Source organism: Onychomys torridus, chromosome 16 (assembly GCF_903995425.1).
Source record: "Onychomys torridus chromosome 16, mOncTor1.1, whole genome shotgun sequence".
In the NCBI taxonomy this organism is placed as follows: domain Eukaryota; kingdom Metazoa; phylum Chordata; class Mammalia; order Rodentia; family Cricetidae; genus Onychomys; species Onychomys torridus.
Window position 1 is genome coordinate 59,962,239 of NC_050458.1, and position 22,747 is coordinate 59,984,985.

General features: G+C 41.3%; 1 protein-coding gene across 2 annotated transcripts in view; it reads right to left on the minus strand.

Annotated features, from left to right (window-relative positions):
- Window positions 1-241: 241 nt before the first annotated feature.
- Nell2 (neural EGFL like 2) overlaps window positions 242-22,747 on the minus strand; it is a 286,357-nt gene continuing 263,851 nt past the window's right edge. For both annotated transcript variants that reach the window (XM_036208219.1, XM_036208218.1), the window contains exons 17-21: window positions 21,629-21,769; window positions 11,692-11,885; window positions 10,433-10,609; window positions 8,531-8,755; window positions 242-906 (exon numbers count right to left, since the gene is read on the minus strand). In XM_036208219.1, coding sequence (XP_036064112.1) covers window positions 856-906; window positions 8,531-8,755; window positions 10,433-10,609; window positions 11,692-11,885; window positions 21,629-21,769 — 788 coding nt within the window. In that variant the 3' untranslated portion in view covers window positions 242-855. The remainder of the gene's footprint in view (window positions 907-8,530; window positions 8,756-10,432; window positions 10,610-11,691; window positions 11,886-21,628; window positions 21,770-22,747) is intronic.

Below are 22,747 nucleotides of genomic sequence, written 5' to 3' on the forward strand. Positions count from 1 at the left end.
TTTCTGAATGACAGTCCCCAGGCACAGAGCAGGACCACAAAAGTGAAACTGAAGGTCCAGAGATGGAAAGAGGCATCCATCTACCTTGTCCTGACTTAGGAATAGAGTTGAATGAAAATCACCTTTCAATATAGAAATAACACAGTGAGTGTTTGTCATCAGCAGAGATAGAAAGTGATTCATACTTTAAACCATCTATAGAAGTCAAGACACATTCAAGGAGATGCTGACTCACATGGCATAAGGTAAGAGAAATAGTTATTTTATTTTGCACAGGAACAAGCTTATACTGAACAAATTCAACCAAATAATATTGAGTGCAGTAAAACAAGGAACTGGGGGTGACTTCCTGTTAGAAAATGTTACGCAACCATGCCTGCGCGTTATTTTTATCATTACAATAGCTTGTTTCAGATTTCAGAGTGCACTGTACAGATGCATCAGCTTCTTGGCTTCTGGAATACAACTCACTTGCTGCCTCACCTTTGACTCTTGCAGTGAGGAACCACGCCAATTCGGGAAGATTCTGAGCTAGAAGACCATGCCCTGAACCCACAGAGCTAGTGGTTTTCACAGACTTAACAGGTTCAGGTGTCTTACCCAGGGGTCAGGATGTCATGGCCTGTGTTCCACACCCATTCTTCTACAAGGTGATGCCAGGTACAGTAAAGGCAGAATTGTCATCTACTTTCCTCAGAGGTTTTCCTCAAGCTCCACAAATCTCATAATTGACATCCATCTACCCAGCCATTAACAAAGCTGCATTTGGCTGGCCACAAATCACTTTTTTTTTTTTTGGTCTTTTTAAATGAAGGAACATTCTTTAAACAGATATCTCCCTGGAGGCAGTTAACTTCACAGCTCCTGAAGGCACTGTGGATCCACTGAGCAGCAGACATGGCCGTTCTAGAGAAAAGAGTAGAACAGAAAACAGAGGGTGAATTTTCAAATCATTCACCAAGTCTCACACTTATTGATTAGCACACACTAGCAGGTATATGCAGTATGTGTTATTTCTGAAGTCCTGAAAACTGAATAATTAAATTATTCTTAAGAGTATTACTACAGAACACATCTGTTGTGGGATATTATTTTAAGATGTGTTACAGTTCTTTATGCTGTGGAACATTTATTTAATGATGCAAAGATGTGTTGCATTCTTTTGTGTTGCATTTGTTTAACTCTGTGAAGCTGTGATACTATGTTAAACCATCAGGTATTTTAGATAGGCAAAGAGCTGAATGGCCAACAGCAATGTGGGAGAAAGTGTAGGTGGGGCTGGCAGGCAGAGAGAATAAACAGGAGGAGAAGAACATTAAAGAAAAGAGAAGCAAGAAGGGAATTAAGGCTCGAGAAAAAGAGGAGGACTCCAGGGGCCAGCCACCCAGCTACACAGCAAGACAGGGAGTAAGAAGGAAAGAAAGGTAAATAGAATAAAGATAAAAGCCCAGAGGCAAAAGGTAGACAGGATAATTCAAGTTAAGAAAAGCTGGCTAGAAATAAGCCAAGCTAAGGCTGGACATTTGTAAGAAAGAATAAGCCTCTGTGTGTGATAATTTGGGAGCTGAGTTGTGCCCCCCCCACACACAAAAAAAAGCCAAAAGAGCAAGAGTGAAAAAAACAACTACACCCATCATGATTCTCATTTACATGATCAAACCTCTCTTTTATAACACATGGGCATTTTCTTGTTTTACATTTGTTCCTTTGTTAATTCACAAACATGCGTTGAGTAGACTTAGATACATAATGCAGACCTAGTCACCGACGACAGGACAGGACTTAGAGTTTATTGGAAGGAAAAGAGTAAATACTAGAAATATGTAATAAAGACCATGGAAAGTGCTAGAAAAGTGTTTGGAGAAAATCTTTTCATCTCCTCAAAATCCACATTTTCATTCTAATCTTTGGTACAATAGTATGAGGAGATGAAGCATTTGGGAAAGTTAATTAGGGTATGAGGGTGGTGCCCTCTCTGCCATAATCTGAGTACTCAGGAGCTCTAAACAGGAGGATCAGGAGTTCAAGGTCAGCCTCAGCTACATGGTACATAGCAAGATGAAGGTCAGCCTAGGCTATATGAGCTACTGGAGGAAGATGGAAACATGCTCTCTCTCTCTCTCTCTCTCTCTCTCTCTCTCTCTCTCTCTCTCTCTGTGTGTGTGTGTGTGTGTGTGTGTGTGTGTGTGTCTGTCTGTCTGTCTGTCTGTCTGTCTGTCTCTCTCTATTTCTCCCTCCCTCCCTTCTTGCTTGCTATCGTGTGAGGACACAATAAGAAGAGCAGCCAGAAGAGCAGCCAGAATGGCTTGCCAGACTCTAGCTCTGCTAACACTTTGATCTGGGATTTTGAAAACGACTTTTTCAGTCCCCAGAGCTACGAGGAATACACTTCTGCCATCTAAAGTGTCCAGCTGAAGGCGTTCTGTTTCAGCTTCAGGAGATAAAAGGAAACATGTTAGGCAGTGATGAGGTAAGGAAAGACATCTCCTCAGGCTGGTGCCCAGGTAGACCTCCTGGAGATGTGACAGTTAAGCCAAGATCAGAAGACAGTCGCAGGAAAGCAGGCCTCACACATGTGGGGCTGCAAGAGGGCTTTGCAGTGATATATACACTCACCGAATCTTGGAAGTCTACATTAAATAAGGAAGAACTGAAAAATGATCTAAGGGGAAAGTTTAAGTGGGAGTCACTTATGAAACAGTGTGAAGTTGAAATAGTGCAAGAAGGCAGGAGAGGGACAGGTGTGCAAATGATATATTACACTGAGGTATTAAAACAGTGCAGCTGCAAAGAAGTAAACCCCTCCCCCTTTGGTTCCTCTGTCAGACATTTTGACGCATGTCCTAAACACGTTCCCTAACTTCACCTTCTCACCATCACAGCAGAATCACCGTTAACAGTCAGACTTTTCAGTTCAGAAACTAGAGATTGGAAAGGTTAAACTCTTGTCCAAAATCACACAGCTGATAGATGACAGAGCTGGGATCAAAGCAGGTTAAGCTGTGTCTAACACACATCTCTCTAAGTTTTCTCTCAGACAGTGACTTTAGGCAGTGGAAAGGGTATGATACATTAACATAACAAAATCAAAAGTGTTATAGATAATTCTTCAGAAGGTATTTTACTATTCTAGCCTTTGCAGAAACACTCCAACAAGGATGCCAGTTCGTCCATAATGAAGCAGAGTGCCACCCATCAAAGCCAATACTCATCCTTGCTTGGGAATTTGTCAGAATACTTGTTCCGGCCCCAAGACAGAGAGCCACCCTCTTTCAACCCAGTAGTAGCACCCACAACTTGGACATCATGCTCAGAGGTGGAGGTTTTCTATCCATACCCTTGTTGCTAGGTTACACAACAGTGTCTCAAACTGTAATGGTTTTGAGACCGAATGGTGAAGAATTTGTGGCAGCATCTCTCACTGTATGTACCTGCCATCAGAGTGCCGTGAGGGAAACTCATCACCTCTGTTCCCATGCACACTTCTGGGAAGAACACATATTCCCCAACATGCTTTTGGCATGTTTTTTAAGTCCCTATCTGTATTGTTCCCCTGCTGTAGGGAAAATGCACTAAACACGCTGTATCATCAGAACTTCTCAACTGGGAAAGCATTAGAGTTCATGCTCTAAAGCCCAGTGAAGCATCCCATGATGTTCCAGATTCGGCAGAATTTATTCTATCAATTAACATCTATGATGACTGGTCTGGACAAAATATAAAGATAACTGGAAGCCATGAAGAGTGGCAGGCAGGCACTAGTGAGGGGTCAACCTTAAAGGAATGGGGATCTACCCTGTGATTCCCTTTTACTTGAGACTGACTCCAAGGTACTCCTAAGTCTGGCAGCTGCACATGACTGTACCTCAAGCAGAAGTTCGGAGAAGTCAGAGGACAGTCTCCCAGGAAAAGTAACCATAAATAATTTGAGGAAGTGCTACAGCAAGGAACTGTTAGGTAGCAGCACAGGATTTACTTGAGACCCTGCTACTTCTCTGCTGTGGTTACTGCTGAGTGGTGACTGCTGTCCTTTTCATACTAAACTCAATGTTGAGATCAACTCTACTGTGCACAGAGCTGGTTCATATTTTAGACTCTGTCTAAATAGGTTAGGTCCTCAGATATGGGATGGAGCAGATGGGGTGATATGCGGCTGACAACCTTTGCTCATGGACATCAACAGCTCATAAGAATAACAACTGGGCATTTCTGTTGGCCTTGGAAATTATTACAAAAACAATGACTTGTGAGAGTTTACATTTAAATTATTTAAACATTGAATGATTTGTTCCTTTATGTTAATAGCTATGAATTTTACAGGACTGTTTATTCATACTGATTTATTAGTGGAGAAATGAGTGTTTCCTCATTGGTTTTTATATATTTCTAATCTAACAAAAATTCATATATGTTGAAAATATTTTCCCAGTTGTGACCTTTCATTTTGCTATTTTGTTTTTCTGTATAAGATCAAAATTTTCTTTTGAGTTATATTTTTATTACTTCTAAGTTAAAAATGTGTCTCTTGTCTAGAAAATTGATAAATACTTCATTATAGTGGCATTGTTTTTAAATTACTTTTAATAATTCTTTTTCCATGGAATTTACTATGATATTTAAAATGATTTCCCTCAAATTGTCATCTAATCATCCTGACGTTCTTCTGGTTAGCTTCAGCTGTCAACACAGCACAGCCTTATCTGAGGAAGTCTCAACTGGGGTTGCCTAGAACAGATTGGCCTACGGTTATGTGTGTTGGGAATTGTCTGGAATATTGATTGATTTGAGAGTGCTGGGCCACTGTGGTCAGCGCCACCTCTGGGCAGGTTGTCCTTGGGTCTGGTCTATAAGAGAGCTGACTGAAGATTAGCCAGAGCCAGTTAAAAAGCAGCATTCCTCCATGGGCTCTGCCTGAGTTCCTATCTGACTTTCCTTAAAGATAGACCAGGAGCTGGAAGTGTGAGCTGAATAAACAAACCCTTTCCTCCTCAGGCTGCTTTGGTCAATAATGTTTACCCCAGCAACAGAGAGCAAATGAGGACAGCTGTTTATGGAATCTATTTCCCCTCCATACTGATTTTCAGATGTCTCCTGATGGAGTTCATGACCATGCTACTTGTCTGTGGGATTTCCTTTCTGTCTATCTCATGGTAGCTCGGGGGTGGGGGGGTGTCACTGTCCCTCCTTCAAGTTTTAAGTTTCTGTTTGATGAAGGTGATGTTTAGAAATTCAGGGGCTTCATCCTTCTACAACCCGCCCTCAATTATTCGGCCTCCTTAAGTGAAAGAGCCCTACTTCCCAATCCCAAAGGTCTCTGCCCAGTGAAGATTTGTTCAAGCGAAGAGTCTTCAGCAAGAGCTCATCCCATTGCTTAAAGCTCTGGATTCTCTGACTGGTCATAAAGCTGCTTGTCTGTAAGACTTAGGAAAAGATCATTCACTTCTGATTTCAGAGTTGAACTTCTAAGTATAGCGTACATCTTGTTCTTTAGAATATTTAATTTGATCATGACTCCAGAAAGATAAAAGGAGAGGAAAGGGAGAGAGCTTGGTGGGTAAGAGTCATTGCTTTACAAGCATGAGGACCTGAATTTTGAGTCCACATCACCACATAAGAAGTTGGACTTGGTCACATGCACCTATAACTCAGGACTACTGTGTGTGGTAGGGTAGAGACAGGAGGATCCTGGGCCCTGCTGTCCACCAGCCTAGCTCAAGATTCAGTGCAAGATCCTGTCACAACAGAATAAGTTAGAGGGCAGTAGAGCAGAAACCCAGTGTCCTCCTTTAGCTTCTGCATATCCCTGGGCATGCACACCTGCACACACATGTGCCTATAACACATACACAATATTTTTAAAAGGCCAAAGGGAATATATTACCTCTTTCCTCAAGTATTGCCCAGCTCTGTCTTACTAAGAAAATTCTGATTCCTTAGTATGTAAGAGGTTCACAAGTTGTCCAACTTCTTGCCTTCACACAGTTTTCCTGTCTCCATCACAGTTATATATAGCAATGTCTTTATTCTGGCACAATTGTATTAAGGCTTATCTACTTTATACCAGAACAGCCAACATTTATTTCCTTACACTGAAAGTGCTGAGCAATCCATTTTCTGTGTGACTCTTCTCACTTAATTCCTATAGTAACCCTCTCAATGTTATAGTTCAAGTAGTTACTACAACAGTTTATTATTTTCATTTTTAGGTGAGCTGAACCACAAAGAAACTAAGACAGGTCCCCTGCTGTCACATAATCAACACAGTTGATGGATTCTTTGCTTCCAAGAAGCCTGACTTCTCAGCTTTGCCCCAGACATCATTGTGTAGTGATAAAATGCTTTCTGTGTGTGCTGAACGTGTAACTCGGTTAGAAGGGTGCTAGGGTCTAGCATGTATGAAGCTGGTATTTGTGCCCAACACTATATAGACCAGGTGTGGTGATCCATGGTAGTCAACCAGTTGGCAGAGGGGAGAGACAAAAGAACCAGAAGTTCAAGGTCATCTTCTCTGCTACAAATCAAGTTTGATAGCAGCTTGAGATGCAAGAGATCCCATTTCCAAGGAAAAAATATTGTTGTCCACATATGCCATCTAATATGACAGTCAGCAGCCATGGGAGGCTATTGGAGAATGAAAATTTGGCTCGTGTGATAAGGAACTGAATTATAAGCTAATTCATAGTAAAGCTCTAGACAGACAATAAGCTACTACACACATACTTCCAGGAATGACTTTATCTACATGTCATCACCTCTGGGCTAAGCACAAGTCCTTGTCATTTTTAAGCCTTTAGGTTATCGAGTTGATTTCTATGTCAATTCTAAAAGTATGTATAAGTACAGATGATGTTACAGAAATGACAACTAAGTGGAGCTCTTTCAACTTCGTAGGTATTTATTGACTATAATAAACAACTTTACACAAGGGGGGCAAGGAGGGAATGGACAGAACTGGTGCTCAAAAACCATCAACTGTGGAGAGTGCTTGCTTCCCACTCTGTCTCAAGCTTATCCTCTTGAACTTCATTTTTAAAATAACACAGAATTAAACAATATAAATGGATATTTTGGATAAATTTGGTAAAGATGAACATAATCTTATAATCCACATAACCAGTACTTACCAGGAAAATAGGAATTCAGCGACAGACTAGACTTTCTGGAAGACATTCTTACCAAGTAAGAAGAGTGCAGTATCATTTAGAAGACACTGAATGACAGGAAATAACCCTTAAAAGCATGGTTGTTTCCTGCAGAATCCTGTCTGAGCTCTATTTGATGTAACCTGTATTCTACCACCTGTTATGTATTTTTGTTGTCAATGTGCAGAACAGCAATGTAACAATTCAAAGGAGTAGGAAGACTCAGGTTGATTTGGTAGTCAGATGCCCTAAAACATCTGTTGGATACCAGTGCTATAATTTAGATATGTACATGGCTGAATATATCCATATCAAATAAAAAGTCACACTGCCTATCATTACTAGTAACATAGTAGAAGCTTCCTTCAAATTTGCTGGTACCTTCTGAAAACAGTAGCAAATGTTCACTCAAAATCTTGATTGACAACTGCATTCATTGAGAGAACAAGAAATGTGGCTTTGAAGATGTAACAGACGCCTCAAAGTTCCAAGTGTTTTAGGTTTCTTTGTCCTGTTTCATCAAGCCCTTCTAGTGAGAAATTACACTAAGTGAACATGAATGAAGGTGCTCTATTGATAAAAAAAAAAAAAAGGAAAGGCTCACTTACAAGCCAGAGCAGACACAGTTAAGCAGTATTGAGCAGTTTGACATATTTATCTAGTTTTTTAAAAAATTGTTGTTAAGACCATAATATTATTGGTTTTGTTTTAGTGTTAATCTTCAAATGATGATGATGAGGTATGAAGTGATCTCATTGAGTTTGATTTTGTATGGACATTAATCAAGCTGCTTTCTTGAACCTAGTCAGTGAGTCTGTGCTGCTTACATAGCATGTATTAACCTGAGATCACTGAAGTAAGTGGTATAACACTGTTTTCCTATGAGAATAAAGCAAAAAAAAAAAATCTTTATAATGATTTTCACCAACTGGAGGAATAAAATATACTGAGCATCAGACCCTAACTTCTTCAATTTAGTGTAGCTGACCACCACAACCAAGAGACACACCCATTTTTGCCAGATTGATTTTCACTTTAGAAATGCAATGTATCTACTTTGTCAATGTATTTTATGGAACTCATAAAAGAACCAGATAAAAATCAATGAAGTAATATTGTCTTCCATCATAAAAGGAGCAATGAAATCTGTATGGTTGGCTACATTAGAACACTGAGTTGTTGCTACTGATCATGCTGGCAGCAGCGTACACAAGCTCCAGTACCCTGAAGACCTGTCTTAGACACACAAGGCCATCAGTGTGGTGTTGATAATGCTGAGCTTCCACCTTGGCCTGAACAATGCACAAGCCGAGGCTAGCTCTCCCTCACCCAGGGAAAGCCCTGGGCACGGCTAGCAGAGGACTCGCTCCTGCACCTGAGGGCCTTACCTTGCACTGGCAGAGAGTACACTCTGTACCATGCTTGATCCAGGAAGATCCAGTGAAGCGAACCACATTCATCTCGTCCAGGCAAGTTTTGGTGATATCATTGCGGACGGTGTCAGCCTGGCAAGGATCTGTCACACAACGTGGGCAACACTCGTTCTCTGGAAGAACACTAAATTCACACTCTACCTCCGGGCAAGGCAGGGGCCAACAGTCAACTTCTCCTTGCTGTGAGGGGAAGGGGCAGAGGGAATGGATCAGAGAAGAGAGGCAAAAAAAGGAAGGACGGGAGAGTGATTTTTATACTTCTGTCTTTTATACCACACATCTTTGGGGCAGCTCTAAAAGCCCCACTGGATGATGGCATCTCTTTTGCAATGGATGTTTAAACAGTCTTTGAATACTAAACAAGAACAACATTAAAACAAAAGCAACAACCATTTCTCCAAAATAGTAAAGTGTGAACAGCTCCATTTTCTTAAGGACAAAGGGGATAGTGGGAGAGGTTTCTAGGAAGTCTCTTACCCTCAGGTAGTCTTAATTTCCCCTCTAATTTATTTATTAATGTTTATCCCTTTATCAAAAAGTTAAATATGAACAGAATTTGATAATCTCTTTGCTAAGTTACACATTTTTCAGTACAAGGAATTTGAGCTCACCGCACCCCACCAGAAGAGCATGAAATAAGACTACACAAACTTGATTTCCCCCTCTCTTACTTCACATGGGAAACTGTGTGAACTGGTCCTTAAGCAATTACCCCCTGTTTGTGGTCTGCTTCTTGGTTTTAAATCTCCAGGTTTTGAGATAAAAGCAGCCTCTGGGTGCAGAAACTGACCTTGTTCTTGCGATTGATTTTTGGGTTGAAAGGACAAAAAGACAGACAAACACAGAAGCGTGGCCCTAAAAATATCTCCACACAAACAAGAAGGAAACCGGCCGGGACTTCAAAGGTGTCTTTCCTGTGACACTTCTACTGCAAAGACACACGCTGCATCTTTCCTTTTTAATTTACATGATCAGGAACAAACAAGGTATGGGGTGAACTGAAAAAAGTTGCTGTTTTCTCTCTGCCTAATCTTTTTCTCTTTACCCATTATTTTCAAGAAAAGCATCACAAATGCACACAGCTGTCCTCTTCCAATATGTATTTATCACATAGTCACAGTGTGTGGAACAAGGCAACCGCACAGCAGTGTAGACAGGAACAATCTTTAGAAAAGAAGTATTTCCTTTTCCTTTCTTTTCCATTTTTCCAGCAAACGTATGTGCACATGTGTGTATGCATGCATGCATTTTGCATGTGTGTGAATGTATGGGCATGGAGATGACAATTCATATAAAGATGCCTAAGACGGCTGGCATGAATTATTCTTGCTTGACCTTCCACTGTATCCAATGAGTCAGACCCAGAGCTCGTCAATATGACTAATCTTGATGGCAAGCTTGCTTTGGGATCTTCTACTCCTGCCTGCTGTGGCTGGAATTACTGGAGGCCACCATGCCCACGGGACATTTCTTTGGGCTCTGGGGATTTGAACTCTGTCCCTCACCACTTAGTGCAGCTCCGAAGAGTTACCTTTGTTTTGCTTTTTATGTGTGAGGAACTGACAGAGTGGTTAACGATTTTACTTGAAAAGAATCATTTCTTTTTCATGAGTGCTTTGTGCATAATTATCTTCAAGCATAAGAGGATGGGATGGATCCATAGGAGGTCATTCTTAGCTTAGGCCAGAAGTACATCAAATCATAGCCCTCTCAGAGAAGGCACACAGAGTGTGGGCCACTCCATCATTCTAGACGATGTTTCTGGCTTCATCTTATCAAGGCTTTATCTTTGTAACTGTCAACATTCTAGACAGCTACCTGCTACTGGCAGGATGAAGGGCATGCTGTTCCACTTACCAAGCAGCGGCACTGCCGGCAATCCTGGACCCAGGTGTCCCCGCTGTTGTACACGGTTTCCCCATTCTGATGCAGGCACTGGCTGCTCAGCCGTGGGTCACACTCAGGACAGCAGGAAAGGTCAACCGTGGGGTTCTCACAGTCACAGACCATTCGCCGACACATAACAAATCCAGTCTGTGTTAGCGGGGAACAGGAGCGTTACCACACCTCTACATTTTCTCAGAACGTCACGGCTTACAGAGTATGGGATGACCAATGTCTGTCTATTCAACTAATAAGGGGTCTTTAGAATTCCACTTTGAAACTAACAGAAGTGAGCCCAAAGCTGGAAGACTTTTAATTCCCTTTGCATACTACTCCTAAAAAGATTTGACCAGAGAGAAAATTTCCAGAAACTGACTAGTATAAAAGTTATGGCCCTCACGTACTCCATACGTATATTAAACCGTATGTATGAATATTCATATATTTGAATATTATACAGCAATTTGGTTACTATTTTTTTAATGAAAGCAATGTGCTATTATGGTGCTTTGTAGCTAGTTAATCAGCCTCACAAATTTTTAGATTTCTGGAATAGTTAGGCATTATGTTTTTGTATAAATATCAATTTCCCTTGTAATAGTTGACTATCTTGTACAGAAGACTATTCATTTAGCTATAATTTTGGTCCCTCTCATTAACTGAGTAAACACTAGGGAACATATGTCCAAATATAACATTCATCCAGACAGATATTTTCCACTCTTGGGTTAAGGTTTATGCATTCTAACTTCATTTATTCTTTCATTCAAATATAACATTATGATTAAGGAAAAATTGACATAGTAATAAAATGTTATTAATGTCGATAAATATATTGTGATCAAGGGTAAAATGGGATGTTGTTCAGTAACAAAAAAGAAAAAGATACATCTAATGGTAATATATATATAATAAATGGAAAATATAATATTAGGACAGAAAGAAGCCAGGCACAAAAAACATGTTCTGTCTGATTCCACTTATGTGAGACTCTAAAAAATATGAAGCTAATTATAACGACTGTTTAACTGGAAGCCATGTTGTCCTGGTTCTAGGGGGAGGGGGAAGGGGAAGGTAAGCCAGGAAGGGCTTGGACAACATTTTGGTTAATGCAAATGCTCAGTTATGTAACTGTTGGTTTGGTAGAACTGTCATATGCATTTGTCAATACTCGTCCGTTCACACACTTACAGCGTATGAAGATTGCCACCCAGCGTTGTGCCCATACCAACCTGGCAGGAGCACACAGAGCACCTGTCGTTTTCCAGCACCCAGATCTGGCCGCTGTGCTTGACTTTTCCATCGTGCACACAATCGCCTGTGCAGTTCTTCCCATGGGGACACCGACAGTCATAGCCACCGTCCAAGTTGAAGCAAATGGTGTCATTGGCACAGCTGTGCCTCCCAGTGCCACACTCATCAATATCTACAGCCAAAAGAACAGCAGAGTCTGACCCAGAACATTCTTGTTTCAAACAGTTGCGGTCAGGCAGGTTGTCTCCTGCATTTACCCAGGTACACTTGCCTTACATGCCGACGAGGGCACTGAGTAACCTGGGGAGTTCACGGAAGAACATTATACAATTTTGATTTAAGAAAAGAAAAGCTTGTCTGGAATATTAACCTTCATATCTGCGTAAATACCATTAGAATTTGAGAAACATTAATATCTCTGGAAGTAAGAACATAGCTCAATTTATTAAATAAAACAGCTTGATAGTGGAAATTCTAAAAGTGTTTCCCCCCCCCCCCCCCCCCCCCGGGGGATATCCTCCCTAGTGTCACACTGGCATTTAAAGAATGTCCCTTCTTAGTGGGAGAAATGTCAGGGGGTCCTGAGGCATTTTATTCCATTTCAAAACCTCTTCTCCCAGCTCCCTCTACACAATGCAATTCTGGCATTTGCCCTGTTGCTGGTGCTCTTCCCTCAAGGTCTAGGTTTGCTGTCCTTGAACCCTTCTTCATAGCACGAAGGAAAGAGACAACCTGCAATTACCATCTCTCTCAAGGAGACCATTGCTTCTTAACTTTGCTTTCAGATGACCCTTTCAAGCCTGGCCTCACTCAACTGGCAACTGAGTGTTCTTCCCTCAGCCTCACCTAGTCCGTGGCAGTCACAGCCTAAAGCATTTTCATACAGATGAAAAGCAAACACACCTTGACCCAGAGATCAGGTCTATAACAAGAGATGTGATTCATTCTATGTATCCCATAATTTAAAGGTCACAAGCCAAAATACATTTCAGAGAGAGTATATGAGTGGCAGCAAGTGGTTATTTCCCTTTTCATCTGCTTCCTCTAGGCAAAGGTCAAGAAAGAAGTCGCAGCAAGAGGAGCGGGTTAGGGAGGAGGAGCAGGTTAGGGAGGAGGAGCAGGTTAGGGAGGAGGAGCGGGTTAGGGAGGGGCGGGTTAGGGAGGAGCAGGGTAGAAACTGGCAGCTTTTAAGCAGGGGAACTGTGTTCTGATTTTTCTTGAAAATTTTCAAGACAAAATTGAGTAAATGTCTTTTTTCGGTGTCTTTATTGCAGTTCTAATTGAAGACCTTGGCTGGTTAAGATTTCCATCTTGGCAACATTTAAATTATAAAATTCTCAAAATAAGCCACACGGTGTCTTTTCTCTCTAGCTATCTTATTTTGTATTAATTTCATCTCCATGAAGGTACTAGATTAGGATGATGGCTGCAGGTGTTATGACCCTAGTGAGTTTTATTCTAGTTCAATTTGTCAAAGGTAGTGCTTTATGGTATGGGCTACGACCAGAAGAGAAGTCAGCATCCGTATACGCTTTGTAGCAATTAAGTACAGTGTGCCTACACATATTTTAGATTAGGTAGAATTGTCTTTGAAAAGAAAAGAAAATTTTGTAAATTAGTTCTATATTTGTTTTTCATAATAATAAGAGGGTATATTTGATGTTTTGCCCTTGTGTCTATTTAATATTCTGAGAATTGTGAGTTATAGTATGCAGCAAAACATTAACCATAGTAACTTCATCCCTTTGACCATGAACTCCACAGACATTCTAACTAAACAAACCCTTTTGGCATGCACTGGAAAAAATGCTCTCCACAAAAGGCTGAACGTTTGTGGTCCTCTCTCCCATCCTGCTGTTTTAGGCGAAAGCACCACTGCTGGGTGCCACCTCCCCCTCAGGATGGAATGAGTCTGTGCACTTCTGGAAAGATTATGAGATGTCCAGGGATGTGAAGAGGGTGTATTCTACAGGAACCACACTTCTAATGAAGACATAGAGTTCAAGCTCCCTCGTGGCCATGGTGTCCATGTAGCTGTTCTGTCTGTAAAAGAAGGGAGGCAGTGCACCTGATAGACTACTGATAACCTCCCTCTGCAAGTGGACTCAAATCAATTCAAATCAGTTTCCTTTTCTACATGTTATCTAGATTTCATAATTACCAATTCATTTGAGGAACTGGACTTGGAACTCTTTTTACATGTGAGAGCGTAGATGCTCATAAAAACTCAAATATTACAAATACCGGTGACTCTTTAGTGAGTGGCTGTTAAAAAAACAATGTTCTGAGTCTGTTGGTCACATCCGGTCCTCACCTGCTTCTAGTAGCAGCAACATTCAGCACAGCTCATTCTTGTCTGTGTGAGCTCACCCCATCTCTTGTATGTTCTTTATGCTTAGCAAGTACACTGTAAATAATCTTCAGCCAGGCAAAAAGGACCTAAAGTGTTTTAATGCGATAATACATTTGAAGGCATGCAGTTTAGAGCTACTAAGGAACAGGTGTCTTGATGCAAATGGAGTGTCCAGTGTGAGGGCACAAAGAGGCAGCTGTGCAGCTAAAGAGCCATACTCGGCCCTGAGAAAGAAGGTTAGAAATTGAAACTTCATTACAAAGGCAATAAGATGTTACTTTGAGTAAATTCAGATTTTCATTTTAGAAAGATTTCTTTGGCTTCATTGTGGAAAGTGGCTTCGAGTGGATAAGAGTTTGAAGCTCAAAGGTCAGTGAATTGTCTGGCTCAGGAATCCAGGGAAGGGATGAACACCATCTAAGATGACTTGTGGGCCTCTGTGTGAGCTCCTGCCTGCTCTCCATGGGGCAGCACATGGTCCTCATGCCACTGGCTGAAGCTGCAAGGAAGTCAAAGTTTACAAATCAGGAGACAGAGGCCTGAAATGTGAAACTTTCCCGAGGTCCCAGTCAAGACGGCACAGATGCCCAGATGGAATGGGCACTCAGGATCCAGGTGTGAGTTCAGCACAGCACAAGGTACACTGGTAATCCACAGCAGGAGGCAACAAAGGACCAACAGGATTCGTTTTCTGGCTTTAAACTTTGGGAAAAGGCAAATCAAGACTGTTTCAGTCCTAGAAACTTTGATAGCTGCTATACAGAAAGAGGATTACAGTCTCTTTAGGGGATAGAAAAAGAATCATAGAGGACAGCAGGTATGAGCTCTGCTCAGGATGTGCTCTTAGATTTCCTCTGGGCTTTTGCACAATGCAGTCTATTGTTGGAGACATAGTTCTGGCACTCATGAACCAGGACCAGACTAAGATGTGGACTTGGTTCAGATAGGCTTTAACTATTTACTCTTTCAAAAACAGTCCATCATTCGCTGGGCGGTGGTGGCACACGCCTTTAATCCCAGCACTCGGGAGGCAGAGGCAGGTAGATCTTTGTGAGTTCAAGGCCAGCCTGGTCTATTGAGCAAGATCCAGGAAAGGTGCAAAGCTACACAGAGAAACCCTGTCTTGAAAAACAAAAAAACAACAAACAAACAAACAAAACCACAAAACAAAACAAAAAATAACCAAACAAAAACAAACAAAAACAACAACAACAACAAAAAACTAGTCCATCAGACTCCCATTCAGATTTCCTATCAGACATCAGAAGTGACTCCTTTGGATCACATCATCTTTCCATCAATGATTTGTGCTTAACAAAGTTATGGAACGAATTCAAAGCACTCCAAGAAGGATTTCTTAGTTCAGAAGGAAAATGAACCCCTTCCCCACCCCCGCCTCCCCGCACACGCATAGCACACCTTTTATATTGTGTTCTTAGGTTTAAGACTTTTCTCAACATTTCCACCTTGTCTCATGGCCTCCTCATCTGCTAAGAACTCTCAGCATTCTCTCTCCTGAGACACCCATTGCTGTGCCCGGTGGTGCTGTCCATATGTTCAGCATTTACTTCTTAGGTTGAACTAGATGCATTGAAATGTATCTTCTTCTTGACTTAAATAAATAAAGTACATTATTTGGCTTGAACATAATACTTCAAATTTCACCAAATTTGAAGATCATCGAAAAATTAAAGAAAGAAAAAAAAATATGGGCACATGAATGTGAAACGATACAATCATGTGGAAAATAATCACTGGATTGTGCCCCACTTTTTCAAACTATGTGGGCACAGGAGAAATGACGGCATGGTGGCACTCCAGCACATCATCTGGGAAGGAAGTCTAAACTTCTGAGGAAGATGGGTGGGAAGAATTGCAAAATACTTGTGTGAATGGAGCTCACAAATGCACATGCAATGGACACAACTATAGCCTGAAAAGGAGGGAACAGTACGGCCATGTATTCATGTCTTCAAGCATGAATCCCACACTTCAGAGAAGTCACAAATACACCGCTGCGGCTTCTCCAATCTGAAGTGCCTTTATTTTTCAGCAAGAGAAAAATGGCTCCTTTCCTCATATAACCATACTCTTAAAATGGAATCTTTCTAAATACTAACATTACAATTCAGCAAATCACTCCAACTGTGGGAAATGGGCAGCTGGATAGACTTCTGGTCTATTTCTTACACCACACTGATTGGTTCTTTTCAAGCACTCCTCCAGAGAGTGCTGCCTTCTGAGAGACTAGTACAGTTTTCTAATAAATGTTACAAATTGTATTGGTAGATAATAGTAGCATAAGCTTCCAGAATAACGTTTTCAAAATAAAACTTTCTGTGTTTGTGGGACTGCCTTGAAAACATTTCTGTGGATCTGAGAGAATCTTCTATTTTGCTGTCTTGTATTTATCATGCTTTAGTTTAATGTGTAATTGTCTTTTGACTCTCTGAAATCAAGAGGGTGCAGTTATTTTTATTTGAACACTGTGTCTGTTTAATATATGAAATATTTTTCTGTATTATCTCATGCTCATGTTTAATTCTAATGTGGATTATGCACCTAGCATATTTCACTTTTAAAGGTTTTCCATCTCTCATCTGTGAAGCTGTTTCTTTTTCTGCTGCTGGGATAAAATAACACGGCAAAAGCCGCTCCGAGATGAAAGGGTTTATTTGGGCATATGATGGTCCACCATGGCAGGGAATTCACAGTCACAGTCACAGGAGCTCGAGGGAGTTGGGTGCTTTGCATCTCCATAGTCAAGAAGCAGAGAGCAATGAATGCTGTGTACAGCTCACTTTCTTTCTTTGTTCATAAAGTCCAGGATCCAAGCCCATGGAACGGGCGCTACCCACAGCACATAGCTCTTTCTACCTCAGTGAACTTGATCAAGATAGCCCTCCACAGACATGTTCAGAGGCCCCTGGTCCAGGTAATTCTCAATTATATCAAGTTGACAACACTACACTCACGCTACCTACCTACGTACATTCCATCTCAATCATTTTCACTAGGCAAATCAATATATCATCTCTCATGTGCCCATATCATAGGGCTGGAGATCCAGCAGCTGACAAGCAAACCAAACTTATGAGCTCACATGCTAAGGTCTATAGTCAGCAAACAAAGGAGCATATAATAAGACTCTGGGAGAATGTATTATTTCTCTGAAGGAAAGTGGAACAAATAAAGAGTGTCTGAAGTCAAAGGCTATTTCAACTGGAAAGTCCAGGAGAAACATTTGCAAGGATATTTTATGTTTTAAGCCTAGGGGTAAAGTTGGGAGAGACATTTCATGCAAAGAGAAGAGCTCATGCAAAGGAATCCATCTGGTGTGTTTTTAAAAATGGCAAGAAAGCCAAGCATGCACGCTATGTAGGCCCTTATCAACCACGGGCAGGGTCTGGGTTTTACTCTAAGAGAAATGTAAAGCGTGTGAACTCCAGCAGTGTAAGCAGAAGGGAATAGATCTCAGGGAGCAAGGAGCAGAAGAGGGGAGGCTAGTCTGAAGACTGCAATAACAGCCCAGATAAGAAAGACCTTAGGCCACTCTGGTAACTGCAGAGCTGATGGGGTATCAGATTTGGTCTATTTTGAATGAATACATTTAAAAACCTGATTCAATGAACTTAGAAATGAGTTTATCTGCTGAATGTCAGATGTGAAGGAAAGAAAGAAAAGATGACATTAAGATAATGGCCTAGACACCTTGCTTAGGGACCTGTAAAGCTCGAAGTAAAACAAGAGCTTAGATATAGTCCATTATATCTGAGATGCCATGAGACATGCCAATTGATGTACCTCAAAGGTCAAGGGATCTGTGTATCTCAGGCTAGGGAAGAGGCCCAAGTGAGGGACATGCACATGGTGTTGTCTTGGTCATGGTGTCTTCAGTTATAGAAAAGTAACTAAGTCAATGTTCCACTTGAAACATGTGGTCACGTATTTGTGAGACAGTAGAGGATCATTGTTTCATCATGTACTAATTATGGAAAGTATGCAATGACAGCAGATACAGTGAAACACAGGTTATCCATCAGGATCAGTGGAAGCTATGGGGAGAGGAGCTACAGTGAAACACAGGTTATGCATCAGGATCAGTGGAAGCTATGGGGAGAGGAGCTACAGTGAAACACAGGTTATCCATCAGGATCAGTGGAAGCTATGGGGAGAGGAGCTACAGTGAAACACAGGTTATGCATCAGGATCAGTGGAAACTATGGGGAGAGGAGCTACAAGGAGGATGGATCTTTTGTGTTTATCTTCACCTAGCTTGTTAAGTCCAAAGTGGGCCACAAAAATGCCACTGCTTCTGACAATGCCCTAAATGACAGTCTGGGCCCACCACAGGCTGGACCCTCACTGAGTAAACAGAAAGATTACTACCTAAACTCAGCATTCCTCAGAAACCTTGAGAAGTAGATTTTCTGTTTGTCAGGAAAAGCTAATACTTCCCTTATCTACCCACTGAAGCCAACTACCTCTGGCAGTGGGCATCTTATTTCCTATAAACTCAGACAAGCACACAACAGATCAAAGTCCCCATGACTAGTTCCCAGGCTGTCCCAGCTCCCCCAACATAACCCCTGGCTATTCTGACTTACATGCTCCCTCCCACCTCAGCCTGCACCCCATAAAACTGGCAGGGCTTTCCCCACCTTTTTGCTATTATCTCTTCCCTTTCCACCCCCAGAGACAGCTTTGGCAGTTTGGACTCCAAAAAACCTTTCTTTCTATGCATGAAGATTTCTAGTTTGGTGGTTTTACTGTGCTCTCTTTTACGCTACTATATGCCTGCATTATTTTCAGTCAGTTTATAAGCATGCTTTCTGCATATTTTAAGGATCTATTCTGATTATTTTTAACTCTGCATATGTGTTTGGGGGTACTATGTCCATGTGAGTGCATGTGTCCATGGAAAACAGAGGCAGGCAGTTCTCCAGTATTGAAGTTAGCGAGGTGGTTATGAACTGCCAGACATGGGTGTTCTGCAAGAGCAGAAGGGACTCTGAGCTGCCCAGCCATCTTTCTAGCTCTTTTTTGGCATAATCTTTAAAAAGTCAATTTTAATACAGCATCATGGAATACAAGCAAAGTGTTTTATGGGAGGTGAGGAAAATCACAGCTTAATCTGTCTACAGATGGTAATCCATGGTTCTTGATTTGGCACAGCGTAGAAATACTCACTGTGGGACAATTACACCTGCAAAGTTAAGCCTCAGGACTAGGTTAGGTGATTATTAGCTAACACTAGGTTTCAGTCCTGGGTAAGACAACAGCATTTCCATCCATGTGAAAAACTGGATGTGTTCTCTGCCTCCCTGTAATATATGGATGTGTTCTCTGCTTCTGTGAAATCTGGATGTGTTCTACCTGGGACAAAGGGTTTCTGCTGCTTGTTCAGAGAATTGCCAGGACCATCGTGTTACCAGAAAGCATTGACAAAGGTCAGTTTGGAAAAGTTTGGCAAGACAAATGGTGGGAAGAAATTGCTGTGAAGATTATCTCTTCTAGGAAAGAACATTCATGGTTTTTGAGAGACAGACATTTATCAGATTGTGATTGCTCCAAACCACAGAGGAGGAAAAAAATATCTGTAGGAACCATGACCACGCCTAAGAGCAACTTTGAAATCTTCAAAAGGATGATGGGAACTTCACAATGATGATTCCACAAGGACTGCGGTAAAGCCATTAAGCTGATTAACACCACAGAAAGGAAAGATCGACTTTGAACTATAAACTACTCAGGACAATTTTGAGATGGTTAGCTGAGATGATCCAGCCTGACAGACTACTTGAACAAGGACTTGAAACAAGCCCTGCACTTTCTCATTATGCAGTGACTGGGCAGATGATACAGGACTTGACAATTAACCCAAATTTTTTCTTTTCAGGATCCCCTAAAGATGGAAGTAATTTTAAGAAGACAACGCTCACATTCCTAAGAGAAGGGATGGGAGGTTTTCAGTTGTTTAGTGAGTTTTGGATATTGTCATTGTTTATGATGATTGGTTACAAGTTGTTAATTGTTAATGGTCAGGGAAAAAGCTGAACAAGGAGATTATATTCAGAGGTTTTGTTTAAAAAAAGAAGAAAAAGAAAAAGGAGAATATAGATATGAGGCAGATCACTGAATCTACCCTGAGAAAAAAGATAAAGAAATAATAAGATAAATGGGTAGATAATTGAATCTACTCTAAGAAGAAAAAGGGAAACATATAAAAATGACAGAAGGTAGATTACTGAATCTATTATGAAAAGAAAAATTACTTTTAAAAAGGAACTACTTTTTTACGTAGTATAAGTAACAAAAATTTCTTTTGTCTGAGTTTATCAAATGTTGCTGGACTGGACATTGTTATATAATAATGGAGTTTTTATCTGAATCTGTCAAACGTTAATGGACTAGAGATTGTTAATGTAATTCTTGACTGTATATATTGTACATAATTATTGGATATAGTTTTTCTTGTATTAGTTATAAGCTTTTTTTAATTTTAGACAAAAAAGGGGAAATATAGTGTTATTGTGTTCTCCAAAATATTGTGCACCCTAATAAATTTATCTGGGGTCAGAGACAGAACAGCCACAATATTAAACATAGAGGATAGGTAGTGGTAGCACACACCTTTAATCCTAGCATTCCAGAGGCAGAAATCCATCTGTTCAAGGATACAGCCAAGCATGGTGACTCACCCCTTTAATCCCAGTGATGGTAGAAAACAGAAAGGTATATAAGGTGTGAGGACCAGAAACTAGAAGCATTTGGCTGGTTAAGCTTTTGGGCTTCTAGCAGCAGTTCAGCTGAGACCCATTTGGATGAGGACTCAGAAGCTTGCAGTCTGAGGAAACAAGACCAGCTGAGGAACTGGCTGAGGTGAGGTAGCTGTGGCTTGTTCTGCTTCTCTGATCTTCCAGCAGTCACCCCAATAACTGGCCTCAGGTTTGATTTTATTAATAAGGCTGGCTAAGATTCCTCCTACAACTGAAAATGACTCAAGACTGATGGCTAATTGCTGAATGTAATCAGATTGAATTTTCCAGCCCTAGAAGCTCACACATGTCTTAGAACAGAGCCCATATCCCCGATGTCCACCATTCAACATTCATCCTTCCTCTGCCTGGCAATCCTGCTGCTGAACGGCCCAGCCCAGCACACATGGCATATCACATGTGGCTGCCTCGTTCTCATGTTTTATCCAGCCCTGGTTCCCCACTTTCCTGTTCACCTCATCTAATTTTTTTCTACCTGCCTCGGGGTCAGGATTTTGAATGCTTCCATTTTTAAAAGTTTATGTGTTAAAAATGGGCGTTTCATTTTAAAACATCTTTCAACCCTGGCTAGTATTTAAAGCAGGTGTTTAGGGTCACATGTTTGATATGGAACATAGTAGTGTAATTACGAGGCGAAATTAATTATTAACACACTTGCCATCACCGTTGACAAATAGCAAAAATACGGGAGATTTGGGGGTTAGCTCTATGTCCATAGCTTACGCCTTACTTTGTGTGCTCGGCGTGGAAGGAGTTCTAGGCTCTCCGTTTTCTTTCACTGACCTTCACACGATTCTCCCCCTGGCGCAAACACCCCGTTGTCATGGTAGCCGTCTCTGCACTCGCAATGGTACCATCCCGGCAGGTTGATGCAGCTGGCACGGCTGTCGCACTGCACGAAGCCGTCGGAGCACTCGTCGATGTCTGTTCGACAGGGGAAACAAAGGCATGGTTTTACACAGCTGCCCCGTCCTGTTAAAGAAACTGGAACCTTCCGCTGGAAGGCGACTGGTGTCCCTAACGCCGGCAAACCTCGAAACTTAGAAAGTAAAAATCAATATAGTCACTTGGTAGTCAAACGCGGTGCATAAAGAATGGGGTGGCGTTTATTAGTAACTGGAGGAACATCAGGAAGACTTCTTCTCTATGACAAATGCTTCTACTGTGAAGTGGAAACCATCTGTTGTGGCGGCGGTCTGTGATTTGATTCACCAAATATTCCCAGCTCAGATGGACACGCTCTAGGATGGCAGGCTTCCAGTCCCTTTAGGGTAAGCATGGGCTTGTGACTTTCTTCAGTCACCTGGAGGATGTGTGTGTGTGTAGGGGGGGTGGGGTGTTGATATGTGGCACTTCCAGGCAGAGCCTTTAGGGTGCTGTGTGTGACTCACATGTACCCATTTCCAGCCAAATCACAACAACTAGCCATTTCCAAAGGCTCCCAAGACCAATCTAAGTCTGTGAAGGAGGAGGCCAGGTTGCAAGCCACACTGTCTGGCATGAACAGATAATATGAGCAAGAAAACAAATTTTGATTCTTGAAGCCACTGGAAATTATTATTATTATTATTATTATTATTATTATTATTATGCTATCAGTATAAGCTATCCTGACTAAATACACAATTCATCTTCAATAGATATTCATGTAAATATTCAACAGTATTCATGCATGTGTTTTAAAATATCTATGGCACTTGTGCACTTATATTAGTTCAAACCACACACACACACACACACACACACACACACACACACACGATGCATATCATGCTGTATAAATAATATCTTGAACACATGAAAACACTGAGGCCAATGTAAGTTATGGGATTTAACGAAGATCAGAACAGTCCACAATTGCCTGGTATTCCTATGTGTGTTCCTTCAGACAAGGAGACTTAC